Source organism: Halichoerus grypus, chromosome 12 (assembly GCF_964656455.1).
Source record: "Halichoerus grypus chromosome 12, mHalGry1.hap1.1, whole genome shotgun sequence".
NCBI classification, from domain to species: domain Eukaryota; kingdom Metazoa; phylum Chordata; class Mammalia; order Carnivora; family Phocidae; genus Halichoerus; species Halichoerus grypus.
Window position 1 is genome coordinate 13,526,275 of NC_135723.1, and position 20,780 is coordinate 13,547,054.

Here is a 20,780-nt window from a genome sequence, read left to right on the forward strand (position 1 = left end):
CTCCACAAGTTTAAGTTGGATTTCTGTAACCTGCAACCAGTGGAGTCCTAATTTATCTAGTATTTTATTTGAAAAGTTGAAATAATCATGATATTAACCAGTCTGCCTGAAACCCTTTCCTTTTCTTAACACCCGGGGTTATAACACACGCTCATTTACATGCTTATAATTTCAATGACATATCTGAGTTCAAGACACACTTAGCCTAGAAGCTCATGTCAAACAATTCTTTATTTTTTATGGTACAAATTAAAAGTGACAGATCTGAAGCTGTTAAGAAACACACAAAGTGCAGCTTTACTGACCATACGGATATTGCTCTAGATTAAGTACAGTTTTGTCAGTTTTTTTTTTTTTTTTAAACGTTAAGCAACCTGTGCAGATAAATCAGCTTTGGTTTCAATGTCAGAGCAAGTAAGGAGCTTTTAAATATCCAGTTTGGCTTCTCGGTCACAAGTCCATCATGTCAATTTCTCATCATGATGATTTTTTTTCCAGAACAACCCAGTAGGTTTTCCTGCCCTCCTTCCTGCTGCCTCCCCCATGCGGGAGCAGGCAGCTCTCTGTGGGGCCTCATCAGTGACCCTGGTGACCAGTCTAGATCACAGCACGTAGGACAAAAAGAAAAAAAAAATCACTTTCTTAACAACAAATAAAACAAATGTGCCTCACATAATTTCAAGTTGAAGACAAGCAAACCACATGACGAAAGCTCATTACAAAATGTTATCCAAACAGATTTTACACTCAAACATTGAAATGAAAATCAATTTCCTTTTTCTCCATTTTTTTAAGCTTGGTCATTAACTGGGTACAAGTAGAGTGCTGAGGTAAAACACTGATGAACAGTTTGTATTTCTTTTTTTTTTTCTTAAAATAGGAACAGTTTAGTATTGCGAGATTGTCAGCAACATTTAAGCCATATCTATACAATGTGCATATACCTACAAATATTGAGCTTTGGTCCAGCGTAGAGAAGATGAGCAAAGGCATTTTACAATTTCTTTTTGGTTATAGCTTGAGTTCTTTGATACGCCTCTACTTGGTTTTCTTTTTTCCTAGCTCCTTTTGCTTTTTTGTTCTCTCTCTTGTGGGGTGTGTGTGTGTGTGTGTTTGTGTGTGTGTGTGTTATGTGTGTGTATGCGTGTGTATGCGTGGTAGTGTTGGGTGATTACAACATATAGAAACCAAAACCTTGCAATACAACTAAAACCCTCAGTTGTTCAATATGGTTTTTGGTTGAAAAAAAGCCCACAAACAAGGGTGAAACAGAACATCAGTCCTTTCGCTTTTTTATCAGACAATGAAGGAAATGAACATGACCATAATTTAAGACTATGTAAGAAAAATATTGAAGCTTGAAATACAATCACATATGCCCGAAGTGGCTTTTATTTTTTGTTAGTGGCAACTTTATCCTTCAGTTCATGGAAACATAAAAGACACTTAAGAGTTACTGGCATATACGAAGTTGTTTACAAGTGGAAATAAGAAATGTCATAATAAAATTAAGCAGTAGGTGAGGTCCCGAAGACTTACAAGTCACACAGTATAATTTATATTCCTAAGAATTTGTTCAGGCACCTTTTTATGCCTTGTAGCAAAAAATTTATCTGTAAAAAATTAATATAAGAAGCATTACAACACCTTATAAATAATTTATAAAACAATACAAAATTATAAAACTATAAAAAAAATCACTGCACATGAATGGTTTTACGACTGTGGGATGAATATATTTCTATTTTATTCCACTCTGGAAGATTACTTTTCTTTTATATTTTCACTGTCCTAGTTATACCCTCCCAATTATAGATCTCCGAACGGAGCAGGCCTTATGTAACTGTTGCTGGCGTATGTTTAAACATTTAGCATCCATCATATGTCCTCTGGTTAACTTCTCTTCCTGGGGAGCCTCTCTTGATGGAATTTAGAGCAGGTCCGAGGGGAACACAAAATCTGTCTAATCGATACATTTTTGGATTTCCAGGTTGTCGGTCTTTGTGTGCAGTTTTGGAGGTGGTGAAATGTGTACCATGATGTCATTCGCATTGAAGATCGAGTTAGCTGTGGTCCAGTTAGCCTCGGACTGGTGGATTGGAAATGCCTTTATAAGCAAATAATTCCACCCGCAGCATTTCCTTTTGAGTTTCCTTGCCGGTGGTCTCCTGATTGGCGCAGGAACCGTCTGGCGGGGGGGCGGGGCGGGGCGGGGGCAGGTGGGTGGGTGGGGACAGTCCTGCCATCGCACTGACACCTGCAAAGGGCCCCACAGAAGAAGAAACTCACACTCCCGCAGGGGAGGGAGAGCATTAGGGGAGGAAGATGACATTTCTGTTCAGCTGGGCAACTTGAGGGTTTAGTTTTTTTCTTTCTTTCACAATTTACTTCTAGAGAGGACATGAGCGTGATTAGTAACTAGTGACTCGAGAATATTTGCATCGAGACAGCCGGCAGATCGGTGGTTCCCTTTGCCGGCTCCTTAGACCAAATGCATTGTGCCTGGCCCTGGCGGAACCGCTTGACCACCTGCCCGGCCATCCTCATATCTCACCTTTTCCTTCTGGCTCATCAGGTGATTCTGGCCCAAGTACCTTTCGAGTAAGTTATTTTGAAAACGGAACTAATCCCCTCGTTCTAATGGTGAAGGCTACTCTGACGTGTTAGATAAGCCGCTTCTAGAATTTTCCTTTCGGTGGAGGTACTTCACTGTTACAACTTCTGTTCCCCTCAAGAATCCAGCCCCCAATCCCAATCATTTAAATTCATCTTCCAACTTTCTGCTCCATTTGTAAATGTATATCCCAAGAACAATGGCTCCCCCTGCCCTGAAAAAAGTCTGCCATCCCTACTGGAATGAAAAGAGTAGCAGAAAAGATGGGACTTACAGGATACATGATGGCCTCTAAGGATCCAGTTACCATCCCTTTCTTTTTGGCCTGTTGTCTTTGTGTGCGTGCATGTGGCTGTGTGCATGCTATGTGTGTGTTTTGACTGAAATCTTGAGACATTTCTTTGGCTATCAGACTTCTGAGAGAAATTGCTTTGCACAGAAGCATAACATCGATGTAAGTATTGAACCAAATGTGCAGTTTATGTTTATATTATAAAATTAGTTTTGGTCAGCTCTCCATGTACGTGGCCAGCAGACTGAGAAAAATCCCAAGCTCTGGTGTGGACAGTGAGTACAATTACAGCTTCTGCCAGTGTTGACAGTTCATCGAGCAAAGCCCTAGATATTTTGGAGTCTCTCCTGCATTTCGCTGGGATCTGAGTGGAAAAGACACCGTTCCCACTCGGTGGCCCCCCTGCAGACCCTGGAGGCCGCACCCGAGGGAGATGGAGAAATGGAGGAAGAATGAGAAATGCGAGCTCCATTTTCTTTTCTCAAACCCACAAGTCATAGTGAGAAGAAAGCAATGGATGCTTTGGCACACGATCCAGGATGCCCCCTCCCCCCCCCCCAAAAAACAAAACCAAGACAAAGAGAAAAGAACCCCCCACCCCAAATGAAAACCAACAGTGAGCCTCAGAGGATGGCTTCAGCAATGACACCCACCTCACAGGTGGGGACAGAGATGGGTAAGACAGGAGAAATCAGGCTTCGTAATTTTCCTTTACATACAAATGTAAAAATTCGTAACACAACTTTACACGCAGAGAAGAGTAGACCAACGATCGCGTTTGCAATGCCATGTTTCTGACTTTGGTTAATAGGGTTTCAGAGTGAATCAGCACTTAGAACCTGAAAGAACGCAGTTCCTCCTCCAGGTGGCAGGCTTGTATTCGCTTGGAACAGATGCAGGTTTTTTTGTTTTGTTGTTGGGTTTATTATTTTTTTCTTTCTTTCTTTCTTCCTTTTTTGTTTGTTTTTTTGGTTTAGTTGTTTTTCTTTTTCCTTAAAATGTGTTCACATTTTCATAATATACAGAAAAAAGTATGTGGTTATTTGGTTTGCTTTAAGTCCATTAGAAAATTGGCTTCGGGGAGACGGGCGGGCCAGGGGACTATCCTACCACACACACCTGCAGGTGCGGTGTGTGCCTTGTTTAAAAATTTTCAAAAATGTTTTTTTTTTTTCTTTTTGGAAAACCAAAGGACACGTATAAACCATTCTGTCCACTTGGTAGTTTTCTTAGTCTCTTTACTTACAAGGGTGACGACTGGGGCTCTCTTTCGACTTTATTTTCAATGTAGTCTTTTTCTTCTTCTTCTCCTTCTTCTCATGAATTCTGATTTGTGGCGTCCGAGGGCGGAGTTTAAGTTTCTGTGGGTTTTGCTTCTGCTTGCAGGCTGGGTGTCTCTTTAGGAGTTTTCTTCCAGAGAGTCTGTCAAGGGCTCCAGGGGGACCGCCGTGGCCGGCTCATGCTGTTTTAAGCGCTTAATTGTGTTCTTCAGGGCTTGCCTCTTATTGCAGAACCAAACTCTAACTACTTCCCGGTCATAGTTCAGCTTCTCGGCAATCTCGGTCATTTCCTGCCCAGAGGGGTGTGTGTTCTTCTCAAAGTGGGCATTGAGGATCTCAAGGGCCTGGGGTGTGAACGAGGTGCGCCGCTTGCGCTTTTTGGATGGCTCACTCCCGATAAACTCGGTCAGGTTCTGCATACCTGCTCGATGGCGGGCCTCAGCCTCAGCCATCCACCGCTCAAGCACCGGCTTGATCTTCTGGGCACTTTTAGGGGTGATGTCCAGCTTTTCAAACCTGGCAGGATACAAAAGGCCAGGGTTCAGTTTGGCTGTCAGACTGCTAGCTATAGTGTTCTCTTGGGCTTCCTGTGGTAGGAAAAAGTGGCTTCTCAGGATGGTGTGTCTGGGGGGAGAATTGAGAAAGAACAGTCTTACACTGAGTCCTCTGCCAGGGTGGGCCTCCTGCCTGCCTGCCTGCCTGACCGCCTGGCAGAGCGAATTCACTCCGGATGAGCAGCCAGCTGCAAGGTAGCCGTCCCCCCCGCTCAAGCCAGCGCCACCCACCCCGCATGCATGTTCATGCCCCGCATGCAGCCCGCACAGCCACACGGATGGGGGTGGGGAAGGGTGCAGACGGCAGGACCCGCGAGCCACCACGATGGAAACAGAAATGACCCGCCCGAGGGGCGTCGGAGACAGCAGCTGTCATGTTCTTTCATTTAAAACGACTCTGTTGTATGGCTTCCGTTTGGTTTTCCTGAAACCCCTCCCATGGACTCTATTATGAAAATGTTGTAAGTTACCAGTCAGTTACCAAAATGTTGTAAGTTACCAGAGTCAGGGATGAGGGCTGGGACGGTTCTTTTCATCTCTGTTTAGTGTCTCATTTTAATCCCTCCCTCTCTCTCTCTCTCCCTCTGTCTCTCCCCCCCACCCCTGCTCTCTCTCTGGTAACAAACAATTTGCACCATATGTCAGTTAACAACTTGCCCGCTTTCCAGGTAAAACACGGCCTGTTGCTACTTTACTGGGGGGACTCAGCAGCTGGACACCTTGTAATTGCTACGAATAACCCCCTCCCCGGATGTGCGAAGGCCACCTTATGCCTTTCAAACGCTGTCCAGCGTAATGGGGTACTTTGGCACCAGGACATCAAGCTGTGTTTAATGTGTGATATCTGCAAACAGTACTCCCATGATATCATTTTCTGTAAATGAGGTCTTCTATGTATCAATCGCCATCAGCAATTCTTTGCTACACTGATTTTAAAAAATATGAAGCATCTCGGGACAAAATTACATGGAGTGTTTTAAGAGGTCATCCTGGTATCCAATTCAGCCTCATGCTCAATGAAATACACAGAAGTGCCAGTTGCTTTTATTCCTTCGTTTGTTTATCCTAAATCCAAATTCACGGCCCTCCCGTATGATGACTTCGGATACACAGATCTCCTCTTTGGATACACTCTTTTTAAGTGTTCAGTGTATCGGAAGACAACCGTCTGACTGCAGAGTGCATCTTATAGAGCTAAAATGAACCTGCTCCGCCAGAGTATGCTTTGTAAGGACGCTTGCAGAAGGACACAAAAGGATAGGCTTCCTTTACGGGCCATAATCTTATCTTTGACACAGCATTTTAGATATTGCGATAAGCAGTGCAAACAGTATCGAGTTTTAATGTGATTTCCATAGCATCGCCTTCCCTGTAGAGTTCAAGGGGTTATTTATTTTTTTATAAAACCCAACTTCCACTACTGATCAAAGGGGGAAGAAGTACATTTCGCTTTCAATAGAAAATGAACTAATCGTCTAATTTCATTGAATGAGCTTGCCACAAAGCTCTAACTGTGGTGGTAATTTGCTACCTACCACATTTTACCATAAAAGCTACAGAGCTTAAACTCTGGATAGTGTGACAACAGGCTTCACAGTGCCTCGGTGTGAGGGACAAAGCTTGCAATAGGGATGGTCAGCGTGTGGGTGGTGTTTCCTTCTCTGCGTCTCTGTTAAGGAGGCACTTGTCGGAGCCGTGCCTGGAAGTCACCATCGCTCATAAGTGACACCTGGGTGTGCAGGCTCAAATGCAGATTCTTTCCCTCCCCTTCAATAAACGTGAATCGTTCCAATGTCAGATCTCCATCTCTCTCAAGACTTTCATTTTTTTTTCTCTTGGTCGTTAGCTCCTAAAACTAGCTCACCCAGACCCTAGCAGCTAGAGAAAGGCTGTAAAGTCAAGGCTTCTGGCACATTCTGGCATACGGTGAATTCCCAGGGTCTCTCTCTCTCCATTTCAGCCATAGCTTTCTTGGCTTCCCCTGGGGGAGACTTTAGAAATCTACATATTTGATTGGGAATGCCTTAGACACTCTATGGGTGTTGGTGAAAACATTAGATGGCACTTAAGCCAATAAAAGGAAATCACGTTTTAGGACTAAAAATAAGCCAGAGAGGACATCAGCAAAAATAACAAATGGACAACTTAAAAAAACCTGTGGCTGCCTTCATCACAAGGCTGTCAAGATGAAACAAAATTAATGTTTCCCAACAGGGAGCAACGGTATTCATATCATTGATGCTGCTTGTTAGAGTTGATGTTCCGTCGGTGTTGTTGGGAATAACATATACAAGCCTTGAAACAAATTTCCCAGCAGTAGTATCCTTGTATAGACTGAATAAAGGTTATTTTCTACAGGGAGGTATCTTATAAGAAAAAACAGTAGGGGAGACCATAGAAGTGAGAGGATCCTATGGCGCTTTTTGTATTTAACAACAATCAATGGGTTTTATGGAAAATCATTGAGCAAAATGTGAGCTGCAAGCTACTACCCCATACTGATGTTATTTATAACCTTAGTCTTAAACTGCAGGAAAAGTACACTTCCGTCCTTTGGGGAATACATTAAAAGTATAAAGAGCAGATAAAAAGACAGCATTTCATGGATCACCAAGAACAAAATCCACTTAAATGAGTTTAGAGTTGGTTTCTTGGCTTTTCCTGATGGAGGAGGACTCATAAGGCATTGCCCAAGAGGAAAAAGCTCTTACAGAAGTGCCTTTGTTACCTCATGCATAAACATGGGATTAGTGCAACACACACACACATACACACATGCATGGGATCTGCTGCTGGCGGCTTGACCCAGATCAACTTGAACACAACCAAGGCTGGATTCTGTCATTTATGTATTTATTTAATTTTTTTTTTTTTTGGAGGGGTGGGGACAGGGTAAGCCAGATTCTCACTACCCCTTTCTGAGCCACGTAAAGCAGCTGCTTCTTTGAAAAAAAAGGGGAGGGCCTTTAGCGTTGTGTCTGGGAAGGCAGTGTTAAAGCATTCCTTTGCGGTCACGAGATGGTTAATTTTCTTTTTAAGGTGTATTTCCTTGGAAAAATCCCGATAGCCGTCCCTGGGCCGAAATGGGGGGAGTGTTAACACCCGTTGGGACAGGCAGCTTTATGGCTTTTGCTCAGGATACCTGTCTGCGGACAGGAGATGGGGCGGGGGGGTCTCAGCTGCGTAGGAGCGGGGGTCCAGAAGGAAACTTCTGGCCCACGGTGGGGGATTTCCAATGACACTGCCTTCTTTGTGAGTTGACAGGAGTTATCAAGCCAGGCCCCCGCATCTGCTTTAGCACCTTCGTTTCTGTCCATGTCACCGATTCCAACGTATAAGCCCCCCCAGCCCCCCCCCAAACTTAGTTCCCATACTCTACCCCTCCAGCTCTGCCCACCCGAAGAAGAAAAGCTGAGCCATGAGGACAAACGAGGCCCAGGCCGGCCAGGAGAGGTGACAGCATGTGGGCACGGGTTACCTGCAGATGGCCGACTGGCTGTACGCGGGGCCCTCTGTGGCACTGAGAGCCTGTCCCACCTGAGTCTGGGTCAGGCCAAGGGACAGGCGCCGGATTTTAAAAGCTTTGGCAAATTCTCGGATCTCCTCCAGATTAACCCCATCCACCTCACCCGCTGCCGTTTGAGGATCTGTGGAGATGTTTTTAAAAATAGGATCAATACGTCAACACACACCCAAGCAATATCTGTTTATTACGGCTTCTAAGAAAGTGGCTCTCTTTAACAGCAGATGTGGGGAAACTGACATTGTAGAATGTTCTCTTTGTCTCCCGAGTGAGGCACCCAGGGCCCCATCCTCAAGGCCTTACACCTCCACAAATCACCCCTGGGGATGTTTCTATCCCAGATAGAACCACAGGTAGTTCACACACGGCCACTTCCAAGATACAAGAGCGTGTTCCCCTGGGCTTAACGCGTCACAACCAGGGCAGGGAGGCGTGAGCTAGGGGATGCGACTCCATTTTGCCCATCGATAGGCTCAAATATTGTGCAAAAACATAAATAGGGTAAGGTTTCAATTTGAAATGTCTTAATTGGGTTCTTTAGGGCTAAAAATTGCCCTTGAGAAAAAGAGGATTTTGTTTTGTCCTTCACCAGATCACTGCGGCAGGCAGGCTAACAGATGGTAATGTTGTCTAATTTCTTACGTTCCTGTTAGCCCCTCGGAAGAGCATGCTTATGAAGCTGTGAGAATAATATTGTATCCCCGCCCCCCCGCCCGTAGCAGTCTACTGACACGATGCCTTTGTCCCCTAAAAGGGCACATAATAAAAAATGCCTACTGCAGGAAGGCTCCTTTGGTCCCGGATAACACGGTCAATTTAGGACTTATCAAGGGAAATGACACAACAGCTGGAGAAGGAACCCCCCCCCCTTCCCGCTACTGATCCCCGGATAAATGATAAATGAAAGCATAAACCAAGCTGGAGACAGCATGGGTTGGGGATAGGGGAAGATTTCAAAGTGCTGCTCGCTCCTGCCTGGAGCGAAGCCCTTCTCCCTGCGAGCTGACTCTATTGTTCTCCACCTCATTCCTCGCACTTCGGTGAAAAGTTTTTCGCTTCCTCTTTCTGCACAATAATCCATCAATTTCAGTAAATTCAAGTGCTTGTCTAGGGACTTTGGTGGACTAGATTCGTCTTCCGGGCTCAGGGCTACAGAAACTCCTGTTGTCGAAAGAGAAATAAACATTTGCATTTCAAGGGCCAGTTGTTCAAAGACTTTTGAATAAACATGTTAGTATCTGTGGGGGACTTGGAGCTTCCAGTCCAGGTCTTCTCATTACGGGGGAAATGGACTCTGTCAGTAGGATCTGCAATACACTTATGCACGGTACCTTCTTTATCTTCACGTTAAAAAATGTCCTGTAGAATTTTTGCATGTCATTCGTTGTAAGTTTGTCGAGGAAAGATTGAAAAGTGGTACAACCACTGGGACCCTGTGAATATTTCTTAAGTGACTCCTGGGCGTCCTACTGAGTGTTAAGGGGGAACAAGAGAACTGGGTGGGTAAACTCCAGCCTCTATGGAGTTTACAGTCTATAGGGGGTTGGGGCTCAATATTATGAATGAGAATCAATTCCTGAAAAATACCAGGCTGAGCATAATCAAGAACTAACGGTGTCACCCCCACAGCAGAATTTACAGAGAAGGGAGAGGTGACAGTGGGTCCTGCCCAATGGGCAGCTGTCGCAGAATGGAGGGGCCACATCTGGCCTGTGGGAGCAGCGTGCACATAGGCAGGAGCAAAGCACTGTGGGGGTGCCCGTAAGCCGTTTAGCAGGCTGGACTGGGGAGCTTGTGCTAGGAGTGGAGGATATTTCAGTGTAGGACATCGAGAATCTGTGTCCGTGCGCACGGGCAGAGGGTGACTACAAAACTGATTAAGATTAATTACAATCTTGCTTTTTCCCCCCTCCAAATTCCCCCCAGAGGGCTGGCAACCCTGGTTAAAGAAAGACTTGTTTGGGTTGTCCTTGGGAGAGGCTGCCCTCTGGATCTTAAGTCCCCCCCGTGCAGCAGCCTGGAAGAAACTTCAAGGGTTTGCTAAGGATTCTGGGAAGTCACGTCCACGCACACGGCAGCCTGGAGCCTCTTCTCTCATTTCTTCCTTCAAACATCCCTAGAGCAGAAGTTGCAAATGAGCAGCTTGCACATACAACTCAGCTTTCCTAGAGCTTACAAGTTTTTGGAATTGCCAACATTTAAACATTGGGAGGTTTCTCAAGAAAAACATTTCCTTTTTTTTTTTTTAGGTTCTTTTGAAATGTTTAGAAGGTTTGGCTGCACCAGGCCTCCGTTGGCACTTACTTGGGAACGATCAGTCATTTAGAACTGGTTCTGGCTGCCTGTTCAGCTCCTCATCGGCAGCCCTCCTGAGACCTGCTGCCTGGCTCAGCCTGTTTTGGGGACTCTGCGTTCAGAGTGTGCATTCCCAACGGGGTGGTTCTGGCCCCCCCCCCACAGAGGGCCGCGGCACATAAACACTACAGATGTGCAGTAGATCTGTGATATTAACGTTTCACGGGGGAAGGAGGGTAACAGGGATTTAAAAAAGCATAAAAGGGCTTCTTGTGGGGGAAGGAGGTGATGATAAAATAGTAGTTGAGAAGCTCTGGTTTGGAACAGAGCCGGCCACTTGGCACAGACGGACACGGGGAGGCCTGGCCTCCTGCCGGGAGAGAAGGCTGAGAGCCTTTCCAGCGTGGGCAGGGGAGCTGCAAAACCCAGGGTGAAAAATTGGAAACTGGAGACTTTCCTTATAACGATATGGCTTTTAGGATGGTGCTCTTCTTCCTCTGGCAGGACTAGGAGTCACCTGATGGGGCCCAGGACATGCATTTTGAACAAGTGCCCCAGGTGATTCTGAAGCAGGGGATCCCTTGACCCCACAGACAGGGGCCTTCTCTATGTTTCTGGCCTGCCCGAGTCTAGGCATGGCCCCCTCTGCAAACTGCTGTCTTCTCTCCACTCTTTACCCTCCTTCTTCACCGGGTTCCACTACACAGAAAAGTTGCTGTACCACCTGTAAGAGTGATGAGCCAAAGAGGCGCTGTGAGGGGGGACCCCGGGCAGGCACCCCATCCCATACCCTTCCCCAACCCCAACTCCACCACTTATGGCAAGTGGCAAATGCCTGGGTGTCAGCGGGCTGGGGTTGCCAGTGTAGTCTGGAGCTAGGGGGAGAGTTTTTCTCTGAGCAAAGCTAAGTAGCCCTTGTGGGAAGTAAATTTGTTGCCTTCTATTAGCTCCATCTCTAGATCAACAGGAATCAACTGAGTTACGCAGCACGTGCGGGGCGGGTCTTTGATCTCGAAGAATCCTGTGTTCTGCTTCAGCCCTGTGGCCTGTGCAGCTTTCTGACTTGGGTGGCAATTTTATGTAAATCCGTTCTATCTTACTTCTTCCCTTCCCCTGCTGCCTTTAATGCTTATGTCGTCTTCCTGGTTCCCCGAGACTAGCAACTAAATCTTGCTTGTGCCAGATTACTGACGATAACCAGAGTTGAACTGAAAGCTGTGGACTCTTACTCCCTGCACTGACTGACTGTCGAAGGCTTCACTCTAAAGCTCGGAGAGGTGGCTCCCTGCCCCACTGAGCCCAGGCTCTTCCATGCGGCTCCAGACAAACACTCATCACACCACGAAGCTGAGTTCCTTCTTCCTCTTCTCACACGTTTTCCTTCTTGTCTTTTCCCTCGTTCTACTTAGAGAGCTGATGAGATAGGAATTCTGTGAAATTTAAACAGGTTGATGATCTGTTGGATAAAGGCCCAGGGAAGGGAAATCGGTATCTCCTTCTTTGCACAATTTGTTAATTGCTGGAGATGAGCTTCCTGGTTTTCCTTATATTGTTTTTCTTACCCATAAAATCAGGTGGTAAAATGTCTTACTACAGTTTTCTCCGTGAGTCCCAAGACTACAAAGGCCCCCAGCCCCATGCAAAGAAGGGGCCCACCCATGAACAAAAATCAGTTTCACCCTGATTACAGCATGTGGGACTTGTTTTCACACTTTGGGAGAATTCATGAGGTGGTGTCCGTAAGGTGTTTTTGAATTGATAAAAAAAATTTATGCTTTTTTTTTTGATCCTAAAGTTTCTGTCTTAAACTCTTGAGGATTCCGCCCCTCCCACTGTTGGAACAATAGCCCTTCCTTAAGGGACATATGCTTTTCTATCTGAGGAGGGGAAACGAAATGGGAGCCTCTTCCCTGGGATGTGACTTCAGCTCTCAGTCTGGCTCAGAGGTTGACATTCCATCCTGGGATAGCTCAGTCTGGTTTTCCCTCATCCAGTCTCCTGGCTCAGGGAGGTTGGGTTAATTTCAAGGAGGATTCTGAGGCCACCTTGATGGGGACGGGGACCTCAGAGGGATCTCTCAGATCCCCTACTGGGTCGATCCAGCACTAGGGCAACCCGGTCTGGGATTTCTCTGCATTGAGGAGGAAGTGACACCTTTCAGAGAAATTTGCTCCAGATGAAGTCAGCCCAATATATTAAGTACAGGTTCAGGAAGCCACAAGAAGGATTGCCAGGATCTGCCCCAAATCTGACCCTTGCTAGAGGAGCCAGAAGATCAATCTATATAGAGATTAACTGGCCCAGAGATTTAGAATCAACTGGCATTGAAAACTGGCAGGATTTCATAAGCATGACGTTTCCCAAACCAAATCTGGAATGCAAGGGCTGAGAAATAAAAGATTTTTTATGGGAACTAAATGCAAATTGGGTGAAAACAATCCTGTTCTGCAGAATCTGGTTGTATGGTCACTGGGTCCATACCGAACTGAGCGCTGAGGATGGACCGGCACAGATGTTTTGTTTTGTTTACTTTTTAAAATTTAGCTCCTTCCACCAGTTGACGTGGACATCAGTATAACGGGTTGCTAACTGGGTCGAACCGTCACCGTCCATCAACATCATCCTTCTACAACCTCTGCTTGTGGGATTTTTCTATGAAAAATATGCAACTTTAAAGAAGCTGCCAAGTATGAATTAACGGTCTTATGTAAACACCCATCTGCTTTTTTATGCTATTCTCACAGCAAATAATAGGCATATTTACCAAATATTTCTGAGAAATAAGAAACCACTTAAGAACGTGCAATGTAATTTGGGAGAACAGTTTACTTGTAATATGGTGACTACATTGTGGAAAATAGTGTGAGTTGTGATCATGGGAATCAGGGGTACCATAAGCTATTACCATGCATCTTTATGTTCACTTTATGGTTTGTTTTTTCTGGTAATAGCCAGCGGTCCTTTGCTGTCTGAAGAAATCAAGTTTACTGGCCAGGGGTTTAAAGAGTGTGTACTGAAAAACAAAACAAAACCAAACTCAGCAAAGAATTAAAAACCCCAAAATCTACCTATTTTTAAACAATACTGTGTAAATCTTGAGCCAATTTGGGACATTTCTCAAGTCATTTGTTTGACTCTGTTAGACTTTCCAAAAGCCCTGCTTATAGAAACTGTATTTACTTCTGATGACTGTGGCGACCGAGCAAGGTATAACACAGGGCAAGCTGTGTGGGAACAGCGAACAGGTACCTACCGCAGGTGTTCTTGGGAGTAAGGAGTGTGCTTATTTGGTAACACTGAGCTCAGGTGTGGTGTTCTTTGCACATGAAGATCCCGTTATCATTGCTAAGGCATTAACTCTGTGTTCTTTTGCCTGGAGTGGGGAAGATTTGGGGGTGACTTTTGGTTCCGTTTTCTCTGGAACAGTGGCAAGTTGTGCAGCACTATGGTGCCAATATTTGACCATGGATGTGGGAGGGTTCATTGACCAAGGTCTTGACCACAAGTTCAAGTCCAGGTTGACCTGGCCTTGGTTTCTTAGAGGGATTTGTTGATTAACCATCCAACTCAATTCAAGAATTATTTATTCTAGCAAGTCTTTCTGTTCTGTCTCAACCTCTAAAACCAAGTTAACTATCAACTGTATTGCCATAGTCCCTGTTCATGTGTTGATCATAGTGTTCATTTCCCTTTATTGTAACTGTGTTTCTTTGTTACCAGTTCATGACCTCCCCCAGGGCAGGGAGCCCATCTTGCTTATTTTTGCTTTCTTAAATTCTATTCCTGTGCTTGGCATATACATGGCACTGTGTTTTTATTTTTAAGTTGACAGCCTCTGACGAAACTACCCTTTTGTTCCCCTGTAATTTCATCTGTATCACAACTACATCTGAAGTAGGGGTTTGGTCTCCCCATATTATCCTATCTGCAGATTTGGTGTAGTTTCATCTCAGACAAAAATAATTTTAAATGGATATTTCATGCTTGACTATGACTTCAATATATGCACAATGTTTAGTTTTTCTCTTTATATTAGCTCAGGGAAAACCCTGTGCTTTAATTGTAAGGCATAGGTCCAGGCTTTTAAAGAATTATTTGAGGAATATTTAGGTGATTTGACATATACTGTCATTCAAATGTCACTGGATAAAATTCAGGGGTAAGCGTCCGATTTCTGAAGGCTGCTGTGCTGTGCAGCCTGTGTATGACCCATTGGGTTATCATCCTGGTCCTGCCACCCATTGGATTTGTCACACAGTGTCACAGCCTCTCAACCAAGACGGGATGTGGTCCCTCTGACAGAAGACGGCCAAAATGGGTAGTACTTTCAGGATCTAACCGATGTCAGTTTCAAGATCTGCAAATGAGGATTTCTATGACCTCACTGTATTAAAATGGGCACAGTATTGAAGTGCTCTGAAAACCCTTCTTTACAAATCAAGTCTTAAACAGAGATTGGTTGGGAGAATCAGCATCAGAGAAATGCTCTGTGTATCATTCATTGTGTAGCTGGGTTTTGAGACAGAAGGAAATCAATTAAACAACATGCTCAAAATCGGTAACAATTTTAAGCCCAGGAGTGGGTTTGTATAAAGTCTGACCCCCAGGGCGACTGCTTGCACCTCCCCTATATCTGCTGGAGAAGGCTCCTCATTCAGGCTCTGCATATGAGTTTGGAGTTTCCTGCCTCAAGTGCATATGGTAAAGGAGTCTCTGTCCCCATTCTTTATATTTCATATCAGGATATGTAATATGGTTCACTCATTATACACCCGGAACTTAGATGCCCCACTGGCAACCGTGCAGTTGAAATTCCATCTGTCCCATTAAGTAGCTCTGTGATGGATTTCTGAAAAAGGCTGCTCCTTTCCTGACCAGTTCGAGACAAGTGACTAGAGAGAACCCGGTATCATCCATCTGTCTGTCTGTGTGTTCAGCCACTCATTCATCTCCAACATGGACTGTTTACATTGTGTAAAATACTGTATTTGTGGGATGATTTGTACTTTATTTCATATTTACCTTATTTCTTCTCTATAAGATATTTGATCTCAGTTCCTTTTCTTACAGGACCAAAGCTTAAAGCCTATCCTAAATTTATGACTGTGCTGCTATTTATAACTAGAGTATTTTGTGGAAACTTATGCAGAATATCGAATTGGAATGATGTTGAAATCTTTCCTAACACCCCTATGAGGAGTGTCTTTCTTGGGGAAAATCTGGCTATAATTAAATTAACTTTATTTATGATTTTATTTTAGTAAAACTAGAGTTTCTAGCCCAAACGAGAGGGGTTGTATATCTAAACAACCTATAATAACTGGTTGATGGCAAACTCCAATATGTACCCTGAAACTCTGTTTGGTGCTGACCCATCTTTGGGGTCAGGAGCCTCCAGGCTAGTTGAGATAGTTGGGCATTTTCATATCTTCCCATAAGTCCTCATTCTCTTCTCCATTCCAAATCCTTCTTGCCTGAATTATCCATATAATTGAACTTATATGTAGGTATGCACACACATATATATTCTTTTTTGGGGGGGTTGCTTGCATGGGGAGGGCATGGCAACCCTCCATTTTGCTTCTCATTACAGATGATACGTGAGGATCCCTGCTGTTCCTGTTATAACAAGTTATTCATGACACTTGATCAAACACAGATACTCAGATGTGTCTTTATTTTATGGCACAGGTATCTATGCAGTGCTTTAGCCCTTTAAACCTGTAATTACTGGATTTTCGGTTCCTGGAGAATTATAATCGAAGTGCGCATTCTGTGATTTTATTTATGGGTAAAAATTGCACCTGAAGGTGAACGACTAACCTGAAATCAGACCATTGTCCCATTCATCTCCACATGTTCTGATTTGCATGTGATACACACGCTGTCTTTATGTGGGGCCACATACCATTTCTAAACATATGTGGCCCACTCAGGGAAGCAGACCTGCAGGCTTATTTCAGTTGATGAATGGTGGTTCAGAGATTTCCCATCCTGTTCCAGCCCGTGCAGCTTTCCCCACGTGCCCCTGGAGGCGGCTCATTGTGCACACACACCCACCCGCCCACGGGCACGGTCTCTTTTATTTCCTCTGACACCTACAAATAGAAGGCAGGAGACTTCAAACGCAGGGAAAAGCAGCTTGACCTGCTGGCTGAGTACCTGTTGTTGGCGATTTCAGTTCTGAGCTCTGTGGCTTATGGCCTGCAAGCTGATCAGCTTCTCCCTCCCGAAAGTGGCAGGACTGACTCAGCATGGCAGAAAGCTCTAGAGATAGAGACCCGCCCCTGCGCGCACCCATCAAGGGGACGTGCTTCGGGGGCCTGTTTCCCTAAGGAACCATCTGGCCCTGGGTAGAGACCTTATTCCGGTATTGGCCTAGAAAGGCCAGGAAATTCCTCTTTGATGTTGAAAGAACAAGAGAAAGAAGGACGGAGGGATGGTGGGGAGAGAGAAAGGGAGGGGAGAGAGAGAGAGAGGAGGGAAGGCATTGCAGATAGGCAACAAGAAGACCACCATGATTTCACCGAGCCAGAAAGGATACTTACTGCTGACTAACTGGCCCACGCTCAAAGCTGAAGAAGAGGAGGATGAGGAGGAAGAAGAGGAAGCCTGCCGGATGGGGCTTTGAGACATGGATGCTTGGCTGTGAGCCAGGTGCAGAAGGCTGCTTTGGGAGGCTGCTTGACCCACTGACGTCTGCGAGGCTTGGTGGAGCTACATGGAAGGGGGATGTAAAAAATACACACGAGTGAGAAATCGGAGGGTGGAAATGCCAGGGGATAGAAGTTTCATCTGGGGTTGAAGCATTGTATTTCCAAGAACATTATACTGCTCAGGAACAATGCAAACTCTATACACAACTGGCAGGAATTTTTTTTTTTTTTTAGTATATAATATGTTGCAGCTTGCTTGACAGGCATTTTATTAGTAATCCTAAATATATTATTAATTCCCTACCTGGCTTGCGGGAGCACCCAATTTTCTACCTTTCTCGACCACAGCATGTGGCTGGACTCTTTTCTGCCTGTTCACGCAATTACAGTGCACGTGACCGGCGGCCCAAGAGGTACAGATAAAATACAGCGCTTGCCGTCACCTCGGAGTGTGCAACTCAAGCTCACGGGTGTGGCTGCGCCTGACCAATTTGGCTTCTGTAACTGGTATTTTTAGGAAAGTTCCCATTTAGGCTGAGTGTGAATTGAGTTTGGGAACTTTCTGCTCTCCCCTCCCCCCTTGCCCCCCTATCAAAGAGTCTGGCTGGATTACTGTAAAGTGGGGAAGAATGTTCTCTGATGTCCTACAGGAAACGGAGAGAGAAGCTGGGGCAGCCGGGACAAAAATATCCAGTAGTATTTGTAGCTTTCAGTTGTCGCTTTCTTACTCCGTGCCACCCTGTGTTGAGGACTTTGATGCCGTTGCTCATTTCTTATATCGGCCTGTGAAGTGGGTACTATTTTAACCTCTCTTTTGCAGACAAAGAAGTGGAAGCTCTGAGAAGTTAAAGGGTTTTGTGGGTTCATCCGGTAGCTGTAGGGGGGCTGGTGTCTGGACACGTGTAGTCTGACCTTGGGGCTCGAGCTCTTAATCACCATGCCAGAAGCAAGAATTAACCTAATTTTCAAAATTCAGTGTGCCTCGAGAAAGGTTGTCTTTGTGTCCATTTATTCATGACTCCTTTAGAGGTTCTCAAAAGCCTGTTGTTCTGGGTGGTGAGGGAAGCCCAGCACAGGAGAGGAAGGTTGGAGGAAAGGGAAGTGATTGCAAGTACCAGGTCCCCTTGGAGGCCCAGGAGGGATCCTTCTCAATCTGTGCTTGCCCACCCCCCATGCCCGGAAGCTGACACAAAGGGGGCAACTCAAGACCCTGGACAGGTGCACGATCAGCCTTAGCCATTGCGCCCTTTGTGATTGGAGATAGCCCTCCTTGGTTTACAAATTGCTTTCGTGGCCATTGTCACATTCACACAGGTATAGCAGAGTCTCTATAAAAGGAAGTCAGCCTGGGAGTAGAATCAGGTTAGGCCCTGAACTTTGGTGGGCTCTCCCACCAAAGTTCACGGCCTGACCTGATCTCTGACCACTTGTTCAGGATCTGACAGTCAGCCTGGGACATGTCAACTTCACATTTGTCACTGCCTTCCCTGTGTGTGTATGTTCATTTTTTCATTCAACTTTATCGAGAGATCATTTATACATAATAAAATACACCCATTTCAAGCATGCAGTTTGATGAGTTTTGTCAAATAGATACATCTGTGAAACCAGCATCGTCATCAAGACATAGGACCTTCCTTCCCATCATTCTGAAAAGTTCCCTCATCCCCTTCGCAATCAATTTCCCCCCAAGGCCCAGCCCCAGACAGCCACGATGGACTTTCTGTCACAATGGCCTCATTTGGCACGATTCTAAAAATGGAACCGTACAGTATGTACTCTTCTTTTATCTGGCTTTTTCTGCTGGGATACTGGTTTTAAGATTCGTTTTGTTGCATGTGTCAGCAGCACCATCCCTTTTTATTGCTGAGTAGTACGTATAGTATGTATTTGTAGTGTACATCTCTATACTTATATAGATATCTATGCCGCAGGTTGTTTATCCATTCGTCTGTTGATGGACACGTGGGTTCTTTCCAGTCTGGGACCATTATGAATAGAGCAGTCATAAACACTTACGTACAAGTGCTTGTGTATACCTGTGCTTTCATTGCTCTTCTGTAAACACCTGGGAGTGGAATTGTGGAATTCCTTCATCCTACTATAAATGCACGTTGAACTTTTTTAAGAAACTACTGGACTGATTTCCAATGTGGTTGTAGCATTTCGTATCCCCACAAGAAATGTATGAAAATTCCAGTTGCTCTCTGTCCTTACCAATGCTTGGGATTTGTCAGTCCTTTAAATTCCCTAACGTGTTTTTAACCATCAATTAACATTTTACCTGCAAACAACTGTTAGTAAAATGCTACTTTGGAAATGCATAAGGAGCTCTCTCTCCTTCTGGTCCCTCGTGGTAATGCTTTTGCTCCCCCGGGTTCACATGACATCCCTATGCAGCAGATATACACCTAGCATGATTATGAGGAGTAAATGACTGGCCCAAGATCATGTGGTTCGGAGCACATTAGAATCCGGGCTCTCATTCATAGCTCAGGGCTCCTTCCGGGATGCCATTTTGTCCCCCTTCAGAATTGCTTGAAGTTACCTTTCAAGTGAACATCCTTATAGTTACCGAACTGTGCTAAGCGGAGGCTATATTGTGAATAAAAGATAGTGATAATTGACACGGAACCCAAATTAATATGCATCAAGCATCTGCCCCAAAGTAATTAGCCAATCTGCCGAGCACATAATCAACAATTGAATCCAGTAAATTTTATTCTGTAGGGACACATATTAAAGATTAAATCTATTTTTAATTTACTTAATAAAAGGCGATGGATATTTGCATGTCAGTCTACCCCTTCTAACTTATTGAGTTGTCCTTCTAAATATTGTTACTTGACAAAAGCTTTTCACAGTTTTGAGTCACTGAATCATGAGATAGCCTTCCGTTTTACTATTCCATCAATATTTTATTGGCCCTGGGTGTGGTAAAGTACCATCAAGGAACTGGGTAAGACAATAATCAATTGAAATTTTTCTTCCTCAGATACAACTCAGTAGAGAAACAAATTAATGGGCTGCAGTCTCACTAAGGACACAAAAAAGCAAACTAGGGCTTATGCCTTAAGCTATGCAGCAGAAGAAATTCAAGAAGAAAGTAAAATAGTTCTTTTAAGAGCTTGTCCTGTGTCCACACAGTGAGAGAATGAGATGACTCTAAGATACCTAAGTATCTAAGAAAGATACATTTCTTCCAAAGTAAATACGCATTTTTTTTAGGACATTGGGGTTCTGCTTTCCCTCCAGAGTTTAACTAGACAATATGGAATAACCAAGAAAAATTCTGAAAAGTTCTTACTTGTCAAGAATCGAGATTATATAAGCAGTAGCTTCCTCACTGGAGCCCATATGTCTCATTCCAATGTAGGGAATGTATAGACATGTATCTGTTAATTCTAGAATCACTTGTAAGTCCAGATGGAATAGCCTTTTGTACATATCAAAACGAGCCCAGAGACTGACCCTCTTTTATCACTTCTTCCCTCAGAAAAAGAGGATGTCAGAGTAACACTTCTCTTACTTCCCATCCCTAGCACTGTAATTCTTTCAGGTAAATG

The 20,780-nt window shown here is 44.6% G+C and overlaps 1 protein-coding gene across 3 annotated transcripts in view; it reads right to left on the reverse strand.

The window, feature by feature from the left end:
- Nucleotides 1–3,523: 3,523 nt before the first annotated feature.
- The window catches only part of POU6F2 (POU class 6 homeobox 2), a 466,268-nt gene continuing 449,011 nt past the window's right edge, over nt 3,524–20,780 (reverse strand). For 2 of the 3 annotated variants that reach the window (XM_036108955.2, XM_078059988.1), the window contains exons 8-10: nt 17,107–17,275; nt 8,219–8,387; nt 3,524–4,810 (exon numbers count right to left, since the gene is read on the reverse strand). In XM_036108955.2, coding sequence (XP_035964848.2) covers nt 4,306–4,810; nt 8,219–8,387; nt 17,107–17,275 — 843 coding nt within the window. In that variant the 3' untranslated portion in view covers nt 3,524–4,305. The remainder of the gene's footprint in view (nt 4,811–8,218; nt 8,388–17,106; nt 17,276–20,780) is intronic. The other variant, XM_078059987.1, reaches the window with a different exon arrangement.